This window comes from Aulostomus chinensis, chromosome 14 (genome assembly GCF_037954235.1).
Source record: "Aulostomus chinensis isolate RoL2024-O1b breed Wild chromosome 14, RoL_Achi_v1.0, whole genome shotgun sequence".
NCBI classification, from domain to species: Eukaryota; Metazoa; Chordata; class Actinopteri; order Syngnathiformes; family Aulostomidae; genus Aulostomus; species Aulostomus chinensis.
This window is the reverse complement of record NC_141333.1, coordinates 13341486-13364676: the sequence shown is the minus strand read 5'-3', so window position 1 is coordinate 13364676 and position 23191 is coordinate 13341486. Positions and strand designations below refer to the sequence as shown.

Below are 23191 nucleotides of genomic sequence, written 5' to 3'. Positions count from 1 at the left end.
CGTTTAACACCTGTGTGGTTCTTTTGGCAGTGATGAGGAGGCCCCATTCATGAAGTGCTCTTGCATACAAACTCCAGAACTTTTTTTTTTTTTTCAGTCCTCAATTTAGTATCACTGACAGGAAACTGAGGCTAATGGCTACTTGGAACTCTTGAGTAACACTTATGAATTTGAAAACCTGGTGATTACAAGAGCTACATGATATATGAGGGGGGAAAGGAGTTACCAAGAGGCATCAGGCTTTGCTCCCTGTCTGTGAGACTAAATTGAGGACAAAAAATAAATAAAAATCCTGGAACAACTTTATGCTAAGAGCATTTCAAAAATAACACTCTACACGGCTCTCATGCTAATATATCAACCAGTTCAACTAAAAGATGCTTGTTTTTTTTTTTCAATAAAACAATTACAAACCGGGATAAAAATCCAAGTTGCTTAAAAAGGTTGTCACCTCCCATCAGGAGCACAATCGTTGCTACGCAGCTCCTGTCATCGACTCTTTGAGGCTCTGAAATGGATGGATGAAAACTGTTCTTCCAAAAAAAGACTCCCTCCTTTGGTGTGTTGAAATCTGTTGCCCGTGAAAGCCAAAGCAAATGACTGACTTCATGTTCATCATCAAATCATTCAGAGGAACCTCGTGAGCTTGGTGTGGAGGTATGTATATTCACAATGTCTCTCATTTATTCAGGATTTTTTTTTTTTGTATTATTGAATTTGCCACCTGCTTGTATGTGGCAGTAGGAACATCCAAGCATTAATTCAACAAAAAAAAAAAAAAAAAAATCAGCCGCTTTACTTTTCTCTGGCTAAAATGTGATTAAGGCATTTTTAAGTGTCTCTTCCTTGAAGTGCACCATACAACTTTTTTTTTAAGAGTGTTGACGTCAGCGCAGTAGGTAGCAACACTTGAGATGTGCTCAGCTGTCCTCACCAATATACCACGCAGATGGTCTGTTTGTCTCTCTCTCTCGCTCTGTCTCTCTCTCTCTCCCTTTCTGTCTGTCTCTCTCCCTCTCTCTCGTTCTCTGTCTGTCTGTGTTCACTTCCTATCAGCACTTGTGGCAACAAAGCACAAGGATGTGTCAATCAAGAGCCCCTCTGGGCTGCAGCAGTAAATAGCAGAACTATTTGAATAGCGGGCTTAAATTTGACACACTGTGATGGAATAACACACGCTTGGGGCTTTGCTATTACATTTTTAAATTGAACCCATTGGAGTGGGAAGTTTTGAAGATGGTTTGACTGCTAAATTGCTTCGATTTTCATTCTTTCACAGCATCGTGACCTCTTTAACTCTGTTATTTAAATGATTCTTGTGGCTCCTCTCCACAGGCAAAGGGAGCTTTGCCGGTTTCTTGTGGATGCTCTTATCTCTCAGGTGGACTGCAGGAGTGCGATTCTTTTGCAGAGTGATGATAGTGAAGTCATGTTAGCTACAGTGTGAGGCTCTAGCTGCTTGGCCCCTGTTATAACAACTCCAGGAGTCTTGAGGAATGTGGGTTTGTCCTGCAGTCCGTTACTACCCCCTCTCAGTCAGTGTCCCCTCCCCTCTTCCTAACAGGGCAATTCCCTAACTTTTCTCTTTTTCTCACAAGGCTATAGTTCAATATTCCATTCTGGGGCACATATCCTGTCTCTAATTTCGGGCTCCTCGACACCAAAGGCACTCCATTTGCTGCAAGGTATTGTGCGCATTCTAACCTCATGACAGCAGTACAATAAGCTATCAATGGCTTTGATTGCTGCTATTGTTCCGCAGGTCCGTTGTTTCACGGGGGATTAACTCGTCTGATAAATAGATCTGAAAAAGTTAAGATGCTGAAAAGTGGATAAAAGGTTTAAAATTTGTTCCAAAGCGGCTGATGCGCGGAACTTTTTATTTTATTTTTTTACATTTTTTAGTTTGTTTTAATTATTTATTTTTTTTTACCGGCTTTTAAAGAAAGAGCAGGGGGGGGGGGGGGGGACCCGAGTCACGTTTTACAGTTTGCCTTGTTGAATTGTTTTTTTTTACTTTTTTCAGTTGGGGGGTGGGGGGGATCTTTTCCGGCGAAATCAGAAGGATTAAAAAAGTGCACTCCTTTTTTTTCCCCCCTCCTCGCATTTTGGATTAAGTCGGAGCTGATGTTGCGTTTTTCTCCATTCATAAAGTTGTGGTGAGCTCGTCTCCGCGCGGCGATATTGTGGAAAGATTATCTATCTTTGTCAACTCAATCATGCTTATGTTGCTCAGACGACTCCTGTGCGTACAGTAGATTCTCTCGTGATTCATCATTGCGCCTAAATCTACTGTAAACATTTTGTCACCTATATTTAAACAGACGCAGCTCTCACATGATTACGATTCATCGAAGATGCTTTATTTTGACAGCAGGGGTGTTCGAGGAGCTCTGCAGCTCTGTAATTGATCAGGCATGTTTTTCTTCTTTTTCAGCATTAATCCCGCCTCCATTCACTTCTCATACTTGCAAGCAACTTTTTTTTTTCTTTTCTCTTTTTAGAGTGGAAACTCTTTTGTCTTTTAATTGTCAGGGCCTTACACGCAGCTGTGTGTGAATAGTCAAACAACTATCAGTCTTTTTCTTTAAGTCTTTCACTGCTCATCAATCTCTCATCATCCATTAAACTTCATCTGGGTCAGTGGGATGCTGAGCTGTATTTCTTTTCTTTAGCCTAATATACAGTGTAATGCGGTTGGACCCATGGTTTCGGGGGCTGGAGGCTGTTGAGGTTGTATATCACCAGGGGCCCACAGTTCACTCTCAAACCTGTGGTCTATAATGAAGAGAAAATAAACCTCAAGGTTGTCCAATCCACTTGGACTGTGTTTTTCACTTTAATACCCCCTAAAGTAGTGAGGACCTCTGTGACTATGAGCTTTGCAATTCCAACGTAATTTGATTTAGAAATCCAGACCCTATACATCAGATAATGACTCATAATTGGAGTAATTTAATTTGGTGTCTTAAGGAGTAACTGTTAACAATTAAATGTCTCCACTGTTTTCTCTGCGGCTGTGGAATGTGTGATGGAAAGTGATTGTTCGCCGGTCATATTTACCTCAGTATTTAGCTCTCCACCCCTGTTCTCTCCATGGCCTCCGTCTCTCTGGCTCCCTCTAGACACAAGGCTTCGATTCAGGCCAGTAATTCACAATCCTTTTTGGCTTGTTACCCTTTTAACTGAAGCAATGTCTCATGACCCCTTGTTAAAGGTTGAATATGATTTCCTGGAGAGCTACGTTCTCTCTCTCTCTCTCTCTCTCTCTCTTTTTTTATTTTTTAGATTTTATCTTGTTTATTTAGCCATTACTTCAAAGCAGTTTCCCACAATAAAAGTGTAGATTTATAGATACTCCTCTTTTAATACATTACGCTACGTCTCAGATTTATCTCGCAATCTTTTAAGGGGTCGTGACCCCGAGTTTGGGAATCATAGGAAATGGATAAGCCATTTATTTTGCAGTATGGCAGGGTTTTCCATTACAAAATCCCTGAACATGACTTTTCAGACGAGCTTCAATTTATCATCTCTTGTAATGACAGTAAATACTTGATATTCAGCAGTCACAGAGGGAGTCTCCCCAATCAATTTATGGCTTTCCCCTCTGTATTGTGTTGTCAGGACATACAGTTTTTGGTGTCAGTGGTGTGTTAAAGCCCTCATGAGACGACTTTGAGCTGCAGTCAACTGAAAACAGATTGCTGGCAGTCAAGATTTAAATTTCTCTTTGTGTTGCCTTGCATGATTTTCTTTTCTCATCCCCATATCATGTGTTTTTCCTCTATTTTAACCACTCAACATGTCACAAATCCAATCTGAAAAAAATTGGCGTCCTGTTGGCTGATTCAGGTTGTATCAGTTTGAAGTTAATTGCCAAGACCCCTTGTCAGTGTATGTGTGTATCTCATCTCCATTTTTCTTCTGTCCAGCCCCAACTCTGGAGTGCACACCTGGACTTGGTCTGGATCCAGGTTTACATCACTCTGCTCAGCCTGGGTCCTCACGGTGAACAGAGAGTCCCAGAAGGAGTGCTAAAACTGGTATTACAGTTGGAGGGACAGCAAGACTGACCAATGGGACCAAAGAATCTGGCTCAGGTGCTGCTGGGATGGATGACGGTGTGTTTTGCTGCGGTCCATGTGGCCTGTGCTCAAACTGGGAATGGGCAGCTCCAAGCTAGCCGCTTCACTGGGAATGGGGACCAGAGAGAGGCTCAGCGGGTTCGACGCCGTGGTCAGGAAACACTGAGAGGGTAAGGATGACAACTTGTGTGTGTGTGTGTGGATCCACTGCGTTTCACTTCTATTTGATAAATAAAAAGAATATCCGTTGTTTCATTCTTAATTGTGTTAAAGATAGAAATAAGGTTCTTTTTTTGAGTTTTGCATACACAAACTCAGCCCATTTGTATCTGGAGAGGTTTTAAATAAAAATGACTTTCCCCTTTCTGCTTTCCTGGCAGCTCTCTTTCAACTGCTGTGCTTCCTGGTCTCAGGCCAAGCTCGCCTTATACCAAATTATGCTGCTGAATACTACCACATTGTTTTCTCAAAAACAGCACATGTTCGTCCTTAACGGGCTTCTTGTCATACTGAAACCTCCCTGTGTATTTATTTATGGCAAATTGTCATTTTCATGGGAAAGGGAGGAAAAAGGCAGCGTTCTTTATGAGGGTCTGATGAAGGAGAGCGTGACCCACATTCTCTGGAGTGTATTAGTTAAGCTGGAGAAAGTAGTTCAGGACTGCTGTTGGGAGACTGTCTGTGATAATTGTGTGTGTGTGTGTGTGCGCGCGCGCGTGTGTGTGTGGTACATACATGTATGCATGTTTTTAAAGGTGCTGTTTATTTGAGTGTCTATATGGGGGGAGATCACCTCTCACCAGCTGCAGCCCTCCTCCCCCTCCTCCTCCTCCTCCCCCTCCGCCTCCTCCTCCTCCTTCCTCCAGTCCAACTGTAACACAGAGAATCTGGGGATGTATGTCAGCTTTAACTGTATATTTTGCCTCTTTTTGAAAAACAAAGTATGTTTTGTTGAAGGCCTGTTGTCCACATCAGTTATTCCAATCAGACTCCCATCTGTCCCAGCTTATGCTTCACCCAGTGCCAAGCCACAGGAAATGAGGTATTCGTATCACCCGAAGGGGGGTATGAAATGGGGCGTTTGTTTCACTGCTGTAGGTGACAAAGCGGCAGAGGAAACATCGCGACAAGTACGACATAAAGACAGCAATGAGGGAATAAATGAGGGCTATGAGGATGGAGTTATTAGAGAAATAGAGATAAATATCTGTGCAGAAACTGTGCAAAGTTGTTTAGCTTGTACAACTGGTGTTTTCTCTAAAAACATGTTCTGTCACAGTCTTCGCCGCGTAATAGGAACAGATTAGTCTGCCTTGTCATTCATTTAAATAGGAGGCAGAGGTCCATTTTAAATAAAGGAAATAGTTCCCAACATATTAAAGCCAGAAATATTTCTAAATTTTATATTCTAAGTCTGAAAGAACACTTGAGTACTTTGACATTTTACTTTTCTTTGCCTTGTGGCACAGTTCTCCTTCATTACTGCTGGGCTGTCCTTTGGATGCATCTCAGGCACTCATTGGACCAGGTGACCGGCATCGATTTCCAAACATGTGACCCGAGCGAGCATTAATTTATAGTCAAAGTTTGTCTAACAGAGTGGCCAGAGACTTGCTCAATCACATATTATTCCCATCAAACGGTGCGTGGTTTCATGAGAACAAGTAACAAAAGCCTGCAGACTTTTTCCATTGTTGTGAACTGGTGGAAACACTACTGTGTTAGGACTGAAATGCTCCAGCAGTGATACTTCTGCTGTGAAATAATTAGGTGATGAGACTCAGATTATGTTCAAGCTCAGTGGGATTTAAGCCAAGACCACAATCCAGTTTTATTTGACATGATGTCCTACATCTTTTTGATTATTTTTATTGGATATCCAGGTGTTGCCTGGGAACTGTCATTTGAATTAGTGAGAAAGTCTAAAGGGCCTCCCATGTGCTACAGTAAGCTGGCCAAAGTAAATAAGCTTAATGTGTTGAATTTATTTCCAGTTACTGTTTGAGTGTCGCTGGATGAAAATAATCGTCTGAAATCGGGTAAAATTAGTCATGTTCATGTGAGGCTGTTTCATCCACTTTGGAAGGAAGCCTTGGGATGATCAGATCACATTTGTGATGAGTTAGTAAGCATTTTGGCTCCTGATGTGCCTTTGTGTAGTGTGAGCCAAAGTGGTCTTAAACAGGAGTTGATGAAATCTACTATAACTCATCCACCTCAAGCTACAACCCGCGACGATACATGCAAACCCTGCCCTGCGTCTCCATGCTTTCATCTCAGAGTTTCACCAATCCCAGCGGCCTGCCAGTAACTCCGTGTGGGTTTCACAGATCCTCCGCGTGGGAGATAGAGGGAGAGTTAGTGTAATGATGGTCATTATACTGGCCTTGGGCTGAAAGTGCAGTGTTTATTTGCTGGCGAGAAATCCACATCTCCTGGACTGTCTCTGGTAGTCCTGGATCTGATGCTGACTGACTGATTTATTGGCTCTCACACAACACACTGCAGCTTGGCATGTGTCCACTCAAGGGCGGTATCTGATCAGACCTTAGGCTGGCGGGCTGGCTGGCGGGCTGGCTGGCGGGCTGGCTGGATGATTGACTGTCTGCTTGGTAGAAGGAGAGAGGGAAAGCGTGAGGCAGACATAGAGAGCTTTTGCTTTTGATTGCTTTCTATTGCTTTCAAAAGCACTACCGAAAAGACTCGAATATTTATAGTTTAATAAGCTCTCATGAATGTCGAGTTGAAGAATCCAGCCAGGTTCTTTTTTTCCTCATTATCGGAGCCCAGCTTGGCACAGCTTTACCAAACCTCGCTGAGGAGTGACGGCTTGGATGCTGAATAACTTGGCAGACATTCAGACCCAAGGCAGAGAATTAGGATAATGTCAATACCACCCCAGTCGCCTGGATGGGCTCCTCTACATGCAGTCCCAAGAAAGTCTCTTTGGTATACTTGAAAGAGAATAAAAGAATTTCCTTGGATGTCACAGAGTGGACCTCTTCAGTCCAAATCTACTGTATCTGAGTATTTTGAGGACAGGAGAAGGAGAAAAAAAAAAAAAAGAGAGAACAAAAACATTGAAAAGAATTTATATTTGGGATGAATAAACGATTGCCAGTTTCCCCTTCAGTTTTATGTGCGTTAGGTTCAGCATTTATTTGTCAGCTCTTTATGTGCAGCTCATGAGCTATGAAGACAGGATTATTTAGGACAGATGTTAGGCATTAAATCTATGAATAAAGCGATATTAAATGTCAGTCTGTATTATTTAGCCACGAGTTCACTCTCTACATTTGACATTGTTGGTCTCTCTCTCTCTCTCTCTTACATTATACATTAACAGCAAAGAGGAGAGCTCAGTAATTTGATTTACAATTAGTCACCATTACAGCCGATCACAAACAGTATTATCTTTACCACAAATCATCTGAATGAACAGGGAAGTTGGATGATGAAATTTATTTGTATGGAAGTAGAGTAATAATCAAATATCCCCTCTGGGGTTTATGTGGTGCACCACAGTGTAAGTTGTTGTGCTATAGAACTTTATTATGTGTCAGCCGGAGGGCCATCACAACCTACACACACACACACACACACACACACACACACACACACACACACACACACACACACACACACACACACACACACACACACACACACACACACTCTGCTACCACAAAATGGAGCTATTAACTTTACACTGCCTGTCATTTTTTTAAACATTTGAATCACACAGTCTTTAAATTAGTCAAGACAATAGCGCCAACACTCTGTTTCCTTGTCTGCTGCAAAGATGAAGAGCAGTAAAGATATAACTTGTTAGAACTGTATTACAGTTTTGAGGCGCACAAATTAGCATTTCTCTTTTGTGTTACTCTTCCCTTGCTAGATTTCAGACTGAAACAATGTCACCCCGTCCTGTGTTATTCTTCTGTTCGAAGACAAGTTCCTACGTTCTATTCTGACTGTTCTATTCTATTTGTATATTTTTTATCCAACCACCATCTCCTCTTAACACTGCTTTGTGTGATGGTGGCATGTAATGTGTTAAAATTGCGTGGCAGCACCATGAAAACAAAACTAGTGTAAATCAAGTATGGAGTCTCTCTCATGTTGGTTCCCTGGTTGAACAATTAGCGGCGGTCAAACATCAAGTCTTTGCGGGGAGGACGAGTATTCATGTCTCATTGTAGTCTTGTTTAGAACGTCACGTGAACCCAAACCATGATGTTTTCCTGACTTTAACCAAATGTTTGTCATAAAGCATTATTTTTCTACAGTGAATGTCATTTCAATAAGCAGTTGTAAGTGAGTAACAATTAACTTTTATAAGCTACAAAAGAGGATGAACCGCCAACCAGAGCGTTGCTTTGTTAAACCAGGGATTTCATGTCTCCACTATGAAAGGATCCTAAATGACTGTGTTTTGACATTGTTTCTGTGGTGTTGGCACATCATTTTAACAGATGCCGTGCCACCACCATGTAATGTGGCGTTAGGCGGTCGTTGACACTTCAAGTTTTTTTTAGATTGTGTTGATTCTTCTGTGTTCCTTCAATTTCTTCACATTTACTTCTATCTACCCTTTTTTTTTTTTTTTTTGGTGCTTCGCTTTTTAATTGATCCTAAAGCAAGAAAATCTTCCACCTTGTGAAGCAATGGTGGGACCTACTTAGCAATGACCAGGTTTGCTTTCAGCGTTGTTACACATTTTACTGATGACTTAATTTCAGTTATAGAAAAGAAGGTTTCTTCATGTTAGGACAGCGACCAGCGTTGATTGCTTCCTCTCTCTTATCACCTCCTTGGTCTTTTATCATCCCCTCTCTCAGATCTGATAGGAGAGTAATAGGCCCAGGTGTTGCTGGAGGCAGCAATACATAAGAGTTTTCCTCAGAGGGGTCAAATACCAGGTGGTTGACCTTTGACCTTTGACCAGGACACTGACACACTCATACACAGACAGACACCTGACCTGCGTCCTGACAACTGAACTTCTGGTCTTTGTCGTGATGGAAACAGACTGTCTGTAGTCTTTTTACATGCCCGCTCTTCCTTGTAGGTCAGTCCAGGCTGACTGCTCTGAACTGCTTTAACCTTTGACCTTTTGGATTCCTGCATGTGGAGTGGACCCTCAGGCTAAAGCCTAATTATGTGTTGATTTTGCACTTTCTAATTTTGTAAAAACCCTAGACGAACCACATCAATGATTCACGACAGTAGAAAAGTGAATTTTAGAGTGAGAGAGAGCGTTTAGAGAGCGTTATTGTCGTAAGTAGCGGTTGAATTCCCTGTGAGACTGCTTACCCCAGTTTCCTCTTTTCTTCTATTCTTCATATTTCTCTTTGCATGAGGTGGCAGCCATTTTCCTTTTATTACTATTAATGCAGTTAACGAGCGATTCACGGGCCAGAAGGCAACTTCAAAGGCTGCGACATGGACACAGAAGAGTTAATCTCCTTTAGATTGAGCCCTGAGAACAGTAGGACATTTCAATATTAAGCAAAACCCCTGGGGCTCAAACTTCTTATTTTTTTTCTTCGTCTGTCTTTCATTCTGTTTTACTTCAGTTCACCATCTAAAGTCTGGTCTCTGTGAGGGACCAGGCACTGACCTGCAGGAAAGACTGGGATCGAGAGACAGAGGAAGAATAACAAACTAGAACACCTCAGGGTCAGGCCCGTATAATCCTTCATATATTAACATCCTCCGAGTCTGTAACAGTGGAAGATCTCCAGCGCTGTGTGGAGAAATAGATCAGGGAAGAAATCAAGTTCATTAAGTGTTGGAATGTCTCTCTCGCTCTCTCTCTCTCTCTCTCTCTCTCTCTCTCTCTCTCTCTCTCTCTCTCTCTCTCTCTCTCTGCATCGCTGATGGGTTTTTTTTTCAAGTCCCTGTTTGGTTTGTTTGTTTGCCCCAGAAATTCAACCCCTATACTGGCCCCTCCTTGCTTATGCTGCCCTCCTTTCCATATCTCTGTTTTCCGCTCCCATTCCTCCTCCTCCTCCTCCTCCTGCTTCCTCCTCTTCTCAACTTGTTTTGCTTTCCCTCCCACTGATCCTCTGTTCCTTTTCCTTTCCCACCGTCCTGTCTTCCCTCCTCCTCCTAACCACCGTTCCTGTCACTCTCTTTGCACTTTCGAATGCCAACCCGCATGTTTCTGCAAACCTCCAAAATGTCCCTGCCTCTGCCTTTTCTCCTCGTCTTTTGTTAGTTTTACCTTCCATCTCTGTCATCACGAACTCTACCAACATAAATATCTTTCCTCTCTGCCTGGCCCACCTGTTTGTCTGCCCCCTCCCATGCTATCTGGTAATGTGGTTGGAGGTGTGCTCTGCTCACCATACACTAGGGATGCAAACCCCAGCTGTCGTCTCCCTGGTGGCTGCCTGGGGTTACTACGGTTACTGTCTGTTGAGGAGGAGAGGAACGGTCATCTGTTTCATGCAGGAGAAACTTGAGATCTTCATTAGAGCTAATTCTTAATTTCCCTTCTAATGTGCTTGTTTTGGCTGGCAAACACGTAGAATTCTGCTTTAATGAAACAGATGCTTGTGTGCCGAACACGACTGCCATAGCTACCCTGGTGTTGTCTTTCTGTGTATCTGCAGTGCTAAACTGATAAGTTGATTGATCAGTTCAAGAGAAAATACTTTTACAACAGCTTTGATGATCAGCCAGTGGCTTTAGTCCTCCAAAGTCAGAGACTTCCTCTGGATTTACAGTATTTAAAGCTGATGCACACTTGTATATAGCATGCAGTCAAAACAGTTTTAGAACAGGCCAATGACAAAAGAGAAGCTGTAGAACAACTGAGCAAAGGTTGTAGAAGCGTTTGCTAAATAACCAAAATGAAGCACCCTGCTGATTTTGATGTAAAAGTCAGTTCACTTACTCATGAGGAGAATAAGTGAACCTGTCAAGAGCAGACAAAAAAAAAAAACCCATCTGTAAAGTGTCTGTCAGTTGCTCTGGTTGAAGCCTTGTTTAGACCTGATATGGACACGTGTCCAGAGTGATCAGATCACAAGTGGACAGCTCATGAGATCATGAGATCATGTGTTTACACCTGGCATTAGAATGCATCTAGACATGCGTCTGGTGACCATTTTACAAGAAACACATGGGGTATTTTTCCTCAAGTTGTGCGAAAAAGAAACATATCTTGTATATCATGTTTTCTTTTGCTGCAGATTGTCTCGACCAACACATCCATTCATAGTGAACGCTGGCATTTTAATTCCATTCTGTTTTGGATTTGGATTATTATTTAAAGTGATTTCACAGAGAGAGATCAGCTGCTGGTTTAGCAACAATAATGAGAGACAGAGCGACAGGGAGAGCAGTGCAGCAGTGTTTTACCCGTGTCTAATTGGTCAGAAATTGAACATTACAGACATGGTCTATCCCTTGGTTTGTTCCAGGCAAACCAAATCATTCAAGATGTTTGACACACTCATATCTCCATGGACTGTTGGAAATTACCAGACGCTGTGTAATAATAATAAAATGCTGCCATTGGCCTGTAAATCAGTGCGAATTTCCGCTTAAACCGAGGAAATCAGTTGACTAGGCAGTCCTTCATTGGAGCTCAGGACACAGTTGTGTACACAATGCTAAAAGAATGTGGCCACATGTGGCCCAGAGCACCTCCGTATGTGCTGTGACTCAGCGATCAGTGTGTCCTGAGTGTGTTCACACCTGTACTTAGAGCTGTCCAGTTGTGATCAGATCACTCTGGACGCATGCTAATGCCAGGTCTGAACATGGCCAAAGTAACGCTGATGATGTCATCTTGGTAATGTTACAACTAGCTAGATATTGATATTTGACAGATGTCCTGTGTTATAAATTGGTAACATAGCGTTTAAATGAGAAATACATTCCCTGCGTATACATATAATAAAAGTACAAGTAAATCAAAACAGTAGTCTACAGACTGGGTCTGTTCTTAGCTTTTTTCAGAAAAATCTATTCCCCCAAGATGCCTAGTGCTTTTCAGATGTGGATTGAGCCAACTCACACGTTTAGATTTCCGAAACGATACATTCAGTTTACATCAGTTGAGTCGGTGGTTAGCAGAGTGGCCTAGGACACATTAGTGTAGCCATCGCAAAAAGATATGTGACCACATGGGTCCCTGAACAACTCTGAAAGTGGTCTGAGCGATCACATGTCGCTATATCCTCTACTCACACCTTTACTTGAGCTCTCCGTTTGGGATCACATCACCTGAGACGCGTGTTGATGCCAGGTCTGACCAGGACCTTCATTTTTAAAGTGACGTAAAGTTGTGCGTCACAAATCCCAACCGTATCAAAGTGCAACACACTAAAAAAAACGGAGGTACCCATGTGTACCTAAAAGCAAGCCACAAATGCTTGTCGTTGGGGAAGAACAGTTATGTACCCTTCAGTTCACTTTGTACCTGTTTTCTTTGTGCCTACAGCCTCTAGAAGACCAATATTGTACCTTTGAAGTACCAGAATCTTGGTACTTGTCTTGGTGTCAATAGAGGACCCCTCTGAAGCTTGATGAGTTCATGTCTAATTTTACTAGTCCCTGGGTTCATGTCTGAAAACACTGGGTAATCAAGCATTACTTTAAACAGTCATAAATCATGTCCCAGGGTAGAAATAGTCCAAAGAGATGAGGTAGGCAAATGACTTTAGCATGAGCATCCAAAACGAGCCTTTATCCCAATTTGCCAAGTTGTGGTCTCTAAAATCATAGTCATGCCACCAGTAAATGCAAACAACAAACCACTGACACAAATGGCTGCAGATATACTCGTCATTATAAGCTTTGAAGGGTCACTAAGGATATCATTAGTACAGCCGCACAGTTGGAATCTCTTCAGCTTGCAAAACAGCTTCATGCAGTGTCCTGGGATGTTTCACTCCAGTGCACACACTGACTCACTTCCTTATAGTAGATGGATTTGTGTCTCATGCGTGATGGGAATTTGGGTCCATTTTAAACAAACTCGGTATAAGTAGGAAATGGGGATATAATTTTCTTGGATGATAAATAAAGTGTTCGTTATATGTTCCTTATGTGTGTGTGTGTGTGTGTGTGTGTGTGTGTGTGTGTGTGTGTGTGTGTGTGTGTGCGCGCGTGTGTGTGTGTGCGTGCATGTGTGTGTGAGAGAGAGAAAAAGCAGTCATCTGTAGATGTGGTAGAGCCATGTCCTCAGAGGAAAACTTTGTGGCTAACCTGTCCGACTAATCAAACCTTCCTTAATCTGGGATGATTCTTACATCTGTCAGACCAGGTCAAAGGTCAATGCAGGCTGGTCGGGATCAGAGCTGAAGGAGCAGCCTTGGATACTTGCCAGAGTACAAGAGAATCTGGCATTGAATTTGGGATGAAGGAGAGCTCCATGCATCCTGTCATTCAAAGTTAGAATTCAGCCTTGAATATTGCCGGCCTCCACCCTGGCCTCCGTCAACCACTTGAAAGAACTTTGCATCACTGTTTTGTTTACTTTGAAAGCAGAAGTCATGCAGGTCTTTGGCAACTCCTATAACTCTGTGTATTTGTGTAGGAATTTGTCCGAAATATGTTTGGGAAGGCTGCCTGAGTAGTGAATTTGTTTGTTCTTTCTTGTGATCTGTTAGGCCCAACGTGTGTGGCTCTCGCTTCCATTCATACTGCTGTCCAGGCTGGAAGACTCTACCAGGAGGGAACCAGTGTATTGTTCGTAAGTTCCTCCATCCTTTCACCCAAACCGCTCATCACTCACTGGCTAAATATCAGACAAACCAATGAACCAATTCAATTCTTCTTTCTTCTTCTTCTTCTTCTTCTTCTTCTTCTTCTTCTTCTTCTTCTTCTTCTTCTTCTTCTTCTTCAATCAGCAATTTGCAGGAATTCGTGTGGCGATGGCTTCTGCTCTAGACCCAACATGTGTACCTGTTCAAACGGTCAGCTCTCCTCCAGCTGTGGAGCCGGAGCAGGAGGTTGGTAAATGTCTCTCTCCTCATCATATACAGCAAATTCACCACCCTTTCAAGGCTCAAAAAGACTAATTAGAACACCCTACTATCAATTAACTATAATCAATAAATATAATCAATTGATATAGTATATAAATAATCAGCATCATGTTTTTAAGATTCCCTATATTCCACCACCCTTCCTGCTTTTCCGCCTTATTGTGAATTGAAGATTTTCAGGCTCTACACTTTAAATGTTTTTTTTGGTTCTATTTTATGACAAATTATAGACGTCATATTTCCTCAGTAAGCTGCCAACTGATTATCTGTGTATTACCGAGGAGTTCATGTGTCGAGACCCATAGAGTAGACGGATGGGAGCAGTACCTTTCTGGAGTCTCTTTTCATTGCCCTGAAACTATTACTAGCCAAGAAACACTCAGATAACCACTGTAAAATGGGAAAACTGGCGTCTAATTTGGACTTTTACAGATTAAACAAACAAGGCATTATCAGTTAATTGGTTTGCTTTAGAGCGGCTGGTAGTTGGCTTTTGTTACCTTTGGATGGAATCAGTCTTGTTGTTTTCTCTCCTTTCCAAGCTTTGTACTAAGTGACCTTGCTCCAGCCAAGTAGTTTAACTCACAGACACTAGACTGCTATCGTTCTTGCCATAAAACTCTCTGCCAGAAAAGAGTATTTCCTAAAATTCCTTTAAATGCCAGCCCTCTCTAACTAGCGTTACAGCCAGTGGGCTCAATCTTGTAAAATCTTTTGGATCGAAGCCTAAAAGTTGTCTTTATCACTTTAAATTTAGCAGATGCTTAAAAAAATAATAGTATAATCCCTTATTCTTCTACAAGATGTATATGATCCATACAACTGACAACATTATGTCGCTTGCCACGCTGAACAGTTTCAGCTCCTAAATCCAATTACCAGACTATTTCACAAATTTAATGCTCCCACCCTTCTCTCATGTGAGCCAGAATAACACTGTCGACAGAGTAATAGTGGTGTATAGAGTCCCAGCTCTGCACTAAAACCCTGCAGGTCACAGAGTTTGTCAGGATTAAAGCAGAGAGTCTGGCCGCCCCCAGCTCAGTCTACTGGGCTTAGTTACAGACCACTTAGGATATTGTGTGCATGTGTGTTTGGAGAGGAGTTAGTGTGTGAAATCTCATTACAGGTTTAGATATGAAGTTGGTATGTAGAGGACATGCAGAAAACATTTTAACACGACTTTAGGGAGCATGCAAACTATGTGTCAATGTGTGTGTATTAAGTAGTGTGCAGTGTGTTCAGCTTCACTGCTTTAGTAGGCCAAAGTCAGCTCGCTAGTCACGCCTGGACCCTGCCAGACGCTTTACACATGCTCACATTCCATTAAACCCACTAACACACACATTTTCGCTCATAGACAGATAATCATTGAAACCTAATTCTCTTGTTGAGACAGAAATACCGTGCACGCTCACTCACTCACTCACACACACACACACACACACACACACACACACACACACACACACACACACACACACACACAGTGAGAATCAGTTGGCTGCAACTCAGAACAGGATCTGTTTCAGTCCAAAGTAAGAATGACCCTTAGAGGAAGGGCACGCAGAATGGAGTGGAGAAAAACAGCCTCTGACCTGTGTGGCAGGATACACACAGATCTCCGTCAGTGCTTTGGCAAGAGCTATGAAGTCATGGTCTTTAAGGGGTCAAAAGGAGAAAGTGAGGTGATAAATTAGAGAAAGGGTTTAGCAGAGCGGGACTGAACCGTCACACTCTGTCATTCTTAGTGTTCTACAGGTCTTCAGGCAGGAAGGGAAGCTACTGAGATATTAATCACAAGCTACTTTATTGTTCTATGATTAGAAAATGGGGAAGATTCACGGTCTGTGAAAGTACCTCAGTCTCCAGCCTCTTAGGCAGGTTTAATGAAAGTCGGAGGTCAAACAACTTTATGACCTGAGATAAACGTACACCCAGAACTGCTACCTTAAGTAACCAAGAAGTTTTGCAGCACGTGTCAGTGCTTGGCTGTTTTATTTAACTGCTTCAGATATTACATTATAACACTTGTAACCATTTGTAATGTAAGTTGTGTAACTCTTCCTGAACTACTACTAATTTTCTTTGGCTCATTTGTTTAGAATGTTGTTTTTTGGGTGGTTTTTTTTTGAGCCACGTGTTTTCACGGTGTTTGAAAAATGACTTATGCTGAAAACTGTTTTCACCACCGTCTGTGAGTCAAGGCCAACAGTCTCATCGTCTTCCCAAATGTGTTAATTCTGCCTTTGGAGAAAGTCCACAATTTAACAAGATAATTCAGTGCAGTTGGGAACAAATTGTAGTTTGGAAACACCAATTTCCTCTGCCTTAATTACACAGCCTGATTCTCGCACCCTAGTTCGCTGGGTTATAGATAGCATCTTTATGTCTCACATCTTGCCTGTGGAATGCAGAGGTCTAAATAAATCAGTAACACATTTCTACATACAAGCATGTGTTTCCTTGGAAAGCCCAGCAGGCACTGCATTTGTAGAAGTTAAAAAAGCAATCTTGTGAAATCCAAGGTGTTTTTTGGAACTGCATGAGTCACTTTTACCGATAATGTGGACATAAATGTCAGTTCCCGCACAACTGTAAGTCACCCCTGTAATAAAGCCACTGTCAGAGCAGCAGCTGTGCCAGGGTCACCTTTATAACCTCTTCCTCCCATAACCATCATTATGAAATCATTAACGCTAACATTCTTGCGCTAATGCTGAGAAACAGCTGTCTTTAGACTGACAGGCTTCTATTGGCTATTGAAAATGGGCATTACTGGACCCTGGGAAAGCAGAGTGTCCTTTTTAATTAGAAGCCATGCCGTCGCCATAAAGTTTATCTGGATTGCAGCGTGTCTTTTTAGGCATGAGGGTGAAGCATGAGGAGAGTCTGTTCCTAAAACAAAATACAGGACTTTGAATTCCTAGAGTGCAAGGACTCCTAAGCTTATTCACACCAAGCATTTTCCCTCCATCACCCCTCTGTGCTGACTTGCCACTGTGGTGTGTGTGTAAATCAGGACAAAACACAGCTATTAAGATAGCCAGTTTTCCATCACGCACAGGTGCTCACACTCTCAACAGACACGCACACTCACACACTTCCTGTGTTTCGCAGCCCCTCATAAAAAACACCCAGATGTGAGCAGCTGACCGACGACACCACCAGAATACAGAGGTGCATTGTGGTTCTGCAGAACTACACCTAACTCTCTCTGCTCGACATTTGAGAGACTCTCGCTCACGCACATCCACCACCAACCCCCACCTCCTTTACCCTGTTGCTCTGCACGTGCAGCTTTCCAGGCGCGGGTCATTGGGGTAAACCTTCTCACTCAACCTGCATAGGATGGGCGGGGGGGGGGGGGGGGGTGTGAGGCGAAGTTAGCCAGTGAGATCATCTCCTTCTGACTCTAAATGTGCTTGTGTTTGCTTCCCTCTTATCCACCTCCTCCTCCTCCAATCTAGTTCCTTTGACAAAGAAAACACATGATACTAACCGAATCTCTGTGAATGGATAGAGAAAATATCTTCAGCCAAAGTGTTTCAGCACACTTCGTTATCCCGTCTCGTAACACTTTTGTGAGAGGTGGCTGAAAAAAAAATGGAGGATTTACTCAAGTTTCCCTCAGCTTCAGGGAAGTCGCAGCACGCTGGAACAATTTCCTCCACGGTTTGTTCCATGGCAGAGAAAACTAAAATCACTTACTGCATTAATTATTCATGTTTCACATCACTGCTCCAGTTGTTGGCCTGACTGTAGAAAGAGTCATGAGCGTGTGCAGCTCAAGTCTTGAACAAAGGGTAGGTTGAAACCTGAGAGGAGGACCTGACCCATCTCTTGTGAGATGGAGGAGAGAAAAGGAGGGGCAGCACACTAGTACACTAACCTAAAAACCTGGGCTGCTACGTGCTTCAATTTATCATCATATTGTCACGAGACACAATCCAGACAAGAAGCAGATTTTGCCAAATCTGACTGCCAAGTTTTGCACATGAGACAGTGAATTGGAACTCCTTCCAGAGGCATTAAATATATGGAGCGAGTCAGAGCTTTGTTGACTATTTCAGTGAATTACTCCCTTGTCATGCATTTACTGTAACTATACAAAGTCCCCATCCAAAGGTTTAGCCGCCAACAAAACAAGGCACGTGCGCTAATAGTGAAAAACTACCTATAGAGTATTTAGAGTTGGGGTACAGTTAAGCAAAGCTGGAGGATTAAAGTGGCTGAAAAGACTCCTGTGTGCAAACTCAAAAAGTCTCATTAGACAAAGTCAGCTTGGGGGAAGCTCCGTTATTTCCCCTCTGCTGCTCAGCTCTACATGCCAGAAATGTTAAAGAGAGAAAGAGACATAAACAGACAGTCGGAGAATAGGAGAGAGGAAATTAATGTTGAACTTGAGATTAAGATTTAGATAGAGGAGCATGAAAGGCACAAGGGAATACAGAAAAGTGGAAAACCAAAAAAAAAAAAAATCACATAGGGACTAAAGGACAATGAAATATCTTCCTTGAGCTGTAATTAAAAGAGGCGTCTGGTAAGAGCTTCATGTAGGTATCTACTTGTAGGTATCTACTTGTAGGTATCTACTTGTAGGTATCTTCATGTAGGTATCTACTTGTAGGTATCTTCATGTAGGTATCTACTTGTAGGTATCTACTTGTAGGTATCTTCATGTAGGTATCTACTTGTAGGTATCTTCATGTACGTATCTACTTGTAGGTATCTACATGTAGGTATCTACTTGTAGGTATCTTCATGTACGTATCTACTTGTAGGTATCTACTTGTAGGTATCTACTTGTAGGTATCTTCATGTAGGTATCTACTTGTAGGTATCTTCATGTAGGTATCTACTTGTAGGTATCTACATGTAGGTATCTACTTGTAGGTATCTTCATGTAGGCATCTACTTGTAGGTATCTACATGTAGGTATCTACTTGTAGGTATCTTCATGTACGTATCTACTTGTAGGTATCTACATGTAGGTATCTACTTGTAGGTATCTTCATGTAGGTATCTACTTGTAGGTATCTACATGTAGGTATCTACTTGTAGGTATCTTCATGTACGTATCTACTTGTAGGTATCTACATGTAGGTATCTACTTGTAGGTATCTTCATGTAGGTATCTACTTGTAGGTATCTACTTGTAGGTATCTACATGTAGGTATCTACTTGTAGGTATCTTCATGTACGTATCTACTTGTAGGTATCTTCATGTACGTATCTACATGTAGGTATCTACTTGTAGGTATCTACATGTACGTATCTACATGTAGGTATCTACTTGTAGGTATCTTCATGTACGTATCTACATGTAGGTATCTACTTGTAGGTATCTTCATGTAGGTATCTACTTGTAGGTATCTACATGTAGGTATCTACTTGTAGGTATCTTCATGTAGGTATCTACTTGTAGGTATCTACTTGTAGGTATCTACATGTAGGTATCTTCTTTTAGGTATCTTCATGTAGGTATCTTCTGCGGTTCTCCAGCCACCTGTGTACCAGGAAGACCATTACATGTCTCCTCATAAAGCTGCTGCTGTCACGAATGAGACTGTAGATCTCAAACTGCTGCTTAATGTCATCATAACCAAACCACCTCTGGTTTCTCGCTGCTCCACACAGCTCCTGCTCTTGCTTTTGTTTTCTCTTTTATTACCATTGTAACTATAAGACCCCCCCCCAACCCCCCCTGTCCAGTGAACCAGCTTCTCTTTGCAAATTCTTCACTGACTGACTTTAGCGTACCGCAGGATCAGCTTAGCGCTACCTTTAGGCCACCATTAGTCTGCTTGATAAGGTATGTGTCATGGCCCCAGGTGCCTTGTCTGTCAGTCTGAAGCTGCCAGAGACGTGCAACTATTGTTTATCTTCAACACGCAGTTTAGAAACAACTCTTAATCAGTCCGTTAATTCATGCTCAGGTTATTTTTTCAACAGTACATTTATTCACTCAAAGCCGTCTTCAGGGTTCAAATTTCCTTCCTGTCTTATCATTTCATTGTCATGTAAGAGCTTTGATAAGTTCATGTCACCTGTCAGCTTCATTCCTGATGCTTGTATGTCTCTGTCCCACAGTTCAGTCCTGTAACGTCAGGTGTATGAACGGAGGGAGCTGTGCAGAGGACTCCTGCTCCTGCCCCAAGGGCTACACAGGCAGCCACTGCGGACAACGTGAGTGTAAAGCCATGCCTGGATGTGTGTATGTGTATGTCATTGTTAGAGGTGGGGCCTTTGGTTATGTGAGGGTTTTTACTACTATTGGATAACCAGGCAGAGCAGTTGCCTCTTGCTTTGTCTATCAACACAGGGGCTGCCTGGTCAGATCCCAGTGTTGCCTCTTCAGGCTTGGTTGGGCATCTGCACAGACACATTTGGGTATGTCTTGGGGGTGGAAGGGGAGATGAGGGTATGCACTAGCACCCCCTCTGGCCATATAACTGATCTACTACAAACCTCACTCCTGCAAGGATAGGGTCTGTACCTCTACCTTTTTATCTACAGACAGATCTTCCTCTAAATGACATCACACTCAGCCCTCCACTATTTTCAGACCTCAGCAATGCACTGAGGTTGAAGTGGACAGCATGAACAGTTCCTGAGAAAAGCAACTAACATCCTGCACTTTTGCAGAAATTTCTCTCTTTATTTGAAAGACAGCAACAATAAAAAAATATTGGATTTGATTTCTCAGCTGGACCCAGGAGTCAATATTAGTCCAGGCTGTGTGGAGAACACAGCAAAACATGTCTAATATCATAGCATCTCTCACATGCTTACTGGCCTAATACTGGAAATCTGGACTATTATTAAAAACTGTAGCACAAAAGCTTGAATTAGGGTCCTTGTGGAGGTTGGAGCTAATGCTGAAGTGATGCTGTTGTCTAAATGATTAATGTTATCAATGAAAATACTCACATGTGTTTGTAATTGAAGGTGTTAGTGATTCAGTCGTTTGGAAGGTGAAGCCTTTCAAAACCATAATGAAACATGTGTGAGTAAACCATATTATTAAATTAACAAAAGATGCATCTGGAACGTCGGTCCAATCAAACCCGAGCTCACAGCAAACCTAATTGCTCTCTGGAACTAAACCATGAATAAATTGGCAAAGCATCTCTTCACTGTCAGCGATACAAAGCAGAGACAGATCTTGACCAAGCACAGACTAGTCCAAGAGAAAACAGGACACGGGAAGTCCTGGCTATCAAGATTCCCTGCATGGCAGGTGAGGTAGAGACAGAGATGCATGTCCTCCTAAAAATCTGACAAATATGATAAGAGCAGAGTGGAATACTTCAGTGATTCATTCATCCAAGACTCACAGTGCTTGGCAACAACAGAAATTGCTTACCACCAATCAACTTGGATGCCTTGTTGTGTTGTTTTGTACTGAGTAACTAGGAGTGCATATTTTAAATTGCAGTACACTTCTGTGTTGCTATTCAATAGCACGCCTGACCCAAGTGTGCTCAGGTTCACATGAACCATACCCAAGACCTCCATCTGAAGTGGACTCATGGGTGCAATTGGTAGGCAGAGTTCACACCAATCGACCTAACTGAACTTTGGGTTCTCCTTTGATCTAGGCCCGGATCCCTAATGTGAAAGACCTCTTTGTGAAGTATTCAGTTCCGTGTGAATCACTTTCTTTTTGTGTGTTTTGTAGCTGTGTGTGAGAACGGATGCCAGAACGGAGGGCGCTGCATCGGCCCCAACAGATGTGCCTGCGTCTACGGCTTCACTGGGCCACAGTGTGAGAGAGGTGAGAGCTCATTCTTCCATCAGTACATCACGTTAGGCTGAATGCACAAAAGGGTCCTGAGACAGTGAAGGAGAAAATGACAATTTCTTATGGGAGGGTCTTATTGTAGCAGCTTTAGCCTTCATTTTTATGATATATGGGACTGAAGATATTTGCAGGCAAAACACATGAAGTGTCACACAATCAGCTGATATTTTTGCCTTTCCCCCCTTTAGAAGGTTGAACTACAAAACTGTCCATGATTTTTATTATGCGTATCAACTTTCTGTTGAGGATTTCCTTAACTTGGATGGAGTGTTATTCCATTATAGTTGTGGATGAAGAGACAGCCTGAGGGATTCACATGTTCCTGTTTGGTTTCACCACAAAATCTGTGGCTGAGAGCAGTGGTTTCCAAACCACCTCTACCCCCTGAAACATTCAACCTCCTGCAGTCTACCTCCTCTACCTCAACGTATGATGTCACATTTTGCTGTTTTTGGAGGAAATATAACAAAGAAGTAGTAGGCCACTCATAGGAAAACCCGACAGTTGTATTAACAGGTTTTGTTCCTTACTCAGCCTCATGAGATTCTCATACATCATCAAAAAAAAATCGACACGATGCGCATTATGTCAATCACAATATGAAAGACTTGTACCTAATTTGGTGTTATTTGCACTGTTGGTGTTGAAACTAGCTGTGCTAACGCTGCCATTGGCTAGGCTAGGACAGTTAACCATGACGCTGGCTCTGTCAGACAAGGTACAGCCACGGAGAAGATGGTTTCCAGACTCAAGCTGTCATAGTAATTCTGCTATTGAATTACATCCATGAAAGCCATAGTTTCAACCATTCATCCACAATTTAGAATTTTGTACATCTCTTTGGTTGCCACGGTGCCTTATTTTTTCAGATGCTGGAAGAATATAACACAATGCAGCCCTAGTCTGCCTCCGGTTGGCTACTTGGCTCCGAGATAATCCGTCCAAATCAGAGGAAACTTAGGAAGGCCTTTTCACTCATTTTCCAATGGAGGATTTTGAGAGGATACATATTTACTAAATATGTGTTTTTGGTGTTCCCCCTGCCATAACTTGTTATGTTCCCCCGTTTTGGAATCACAAGTTTAGATGACATTAGCTAAATACGGCAAACACGAAGACGTTTTGAAATCTCGCTGCTTCTTGGAATACATTTATCAAGCCTTTATCGAGCTTTTGGAGTCAACACAGGCGGATGGGAGTCACCCTGAGAGCTCAGCTCATGGTGGGAAGGCTTTGATGTCCCTATCAGCCCAGTATTTATTCTTCATTACCTCAGTGTTTGGTGAGCA

General features: G+C 42.4%; 1 protein-coding gene across 1 annotated transcript in view; it reads left to right on the top strand.

Annotated features, from left to right (window-relative positions):
• Positions 1–1619: 1619 nt before the first annotated feature.
• The window catches only part of fbn3 (fibrillin 3), a 63484-nt gene continuing 41912 nt past the window's right edge, over positions 1620–23191 (top strand). Inside the window, exons 1-6 of the mRNA XM_086223425.1 lie at positions 1620–1685; positions 3936–4258; positions 13718–13800; positions 13958–14059; positions 20189–20284; positions 21780–21875. Of these exons, the coding sequence (XP_086079551.1) occupies positions 4080–4258; positions 13718–13800; positions 13958–14059; positions 20189–20284; positions 21780–21875 (556 nt within the window). The 5' untranslated portion in view covers positions 1620–1685; positions 3936–4079. The remainder of the gene's footprint in view (positions 1686–3935; positions 4259–13717; positions 13801–13957; positions 14060–20188; positions 20285–21779; positions 21876–23191) is intronic.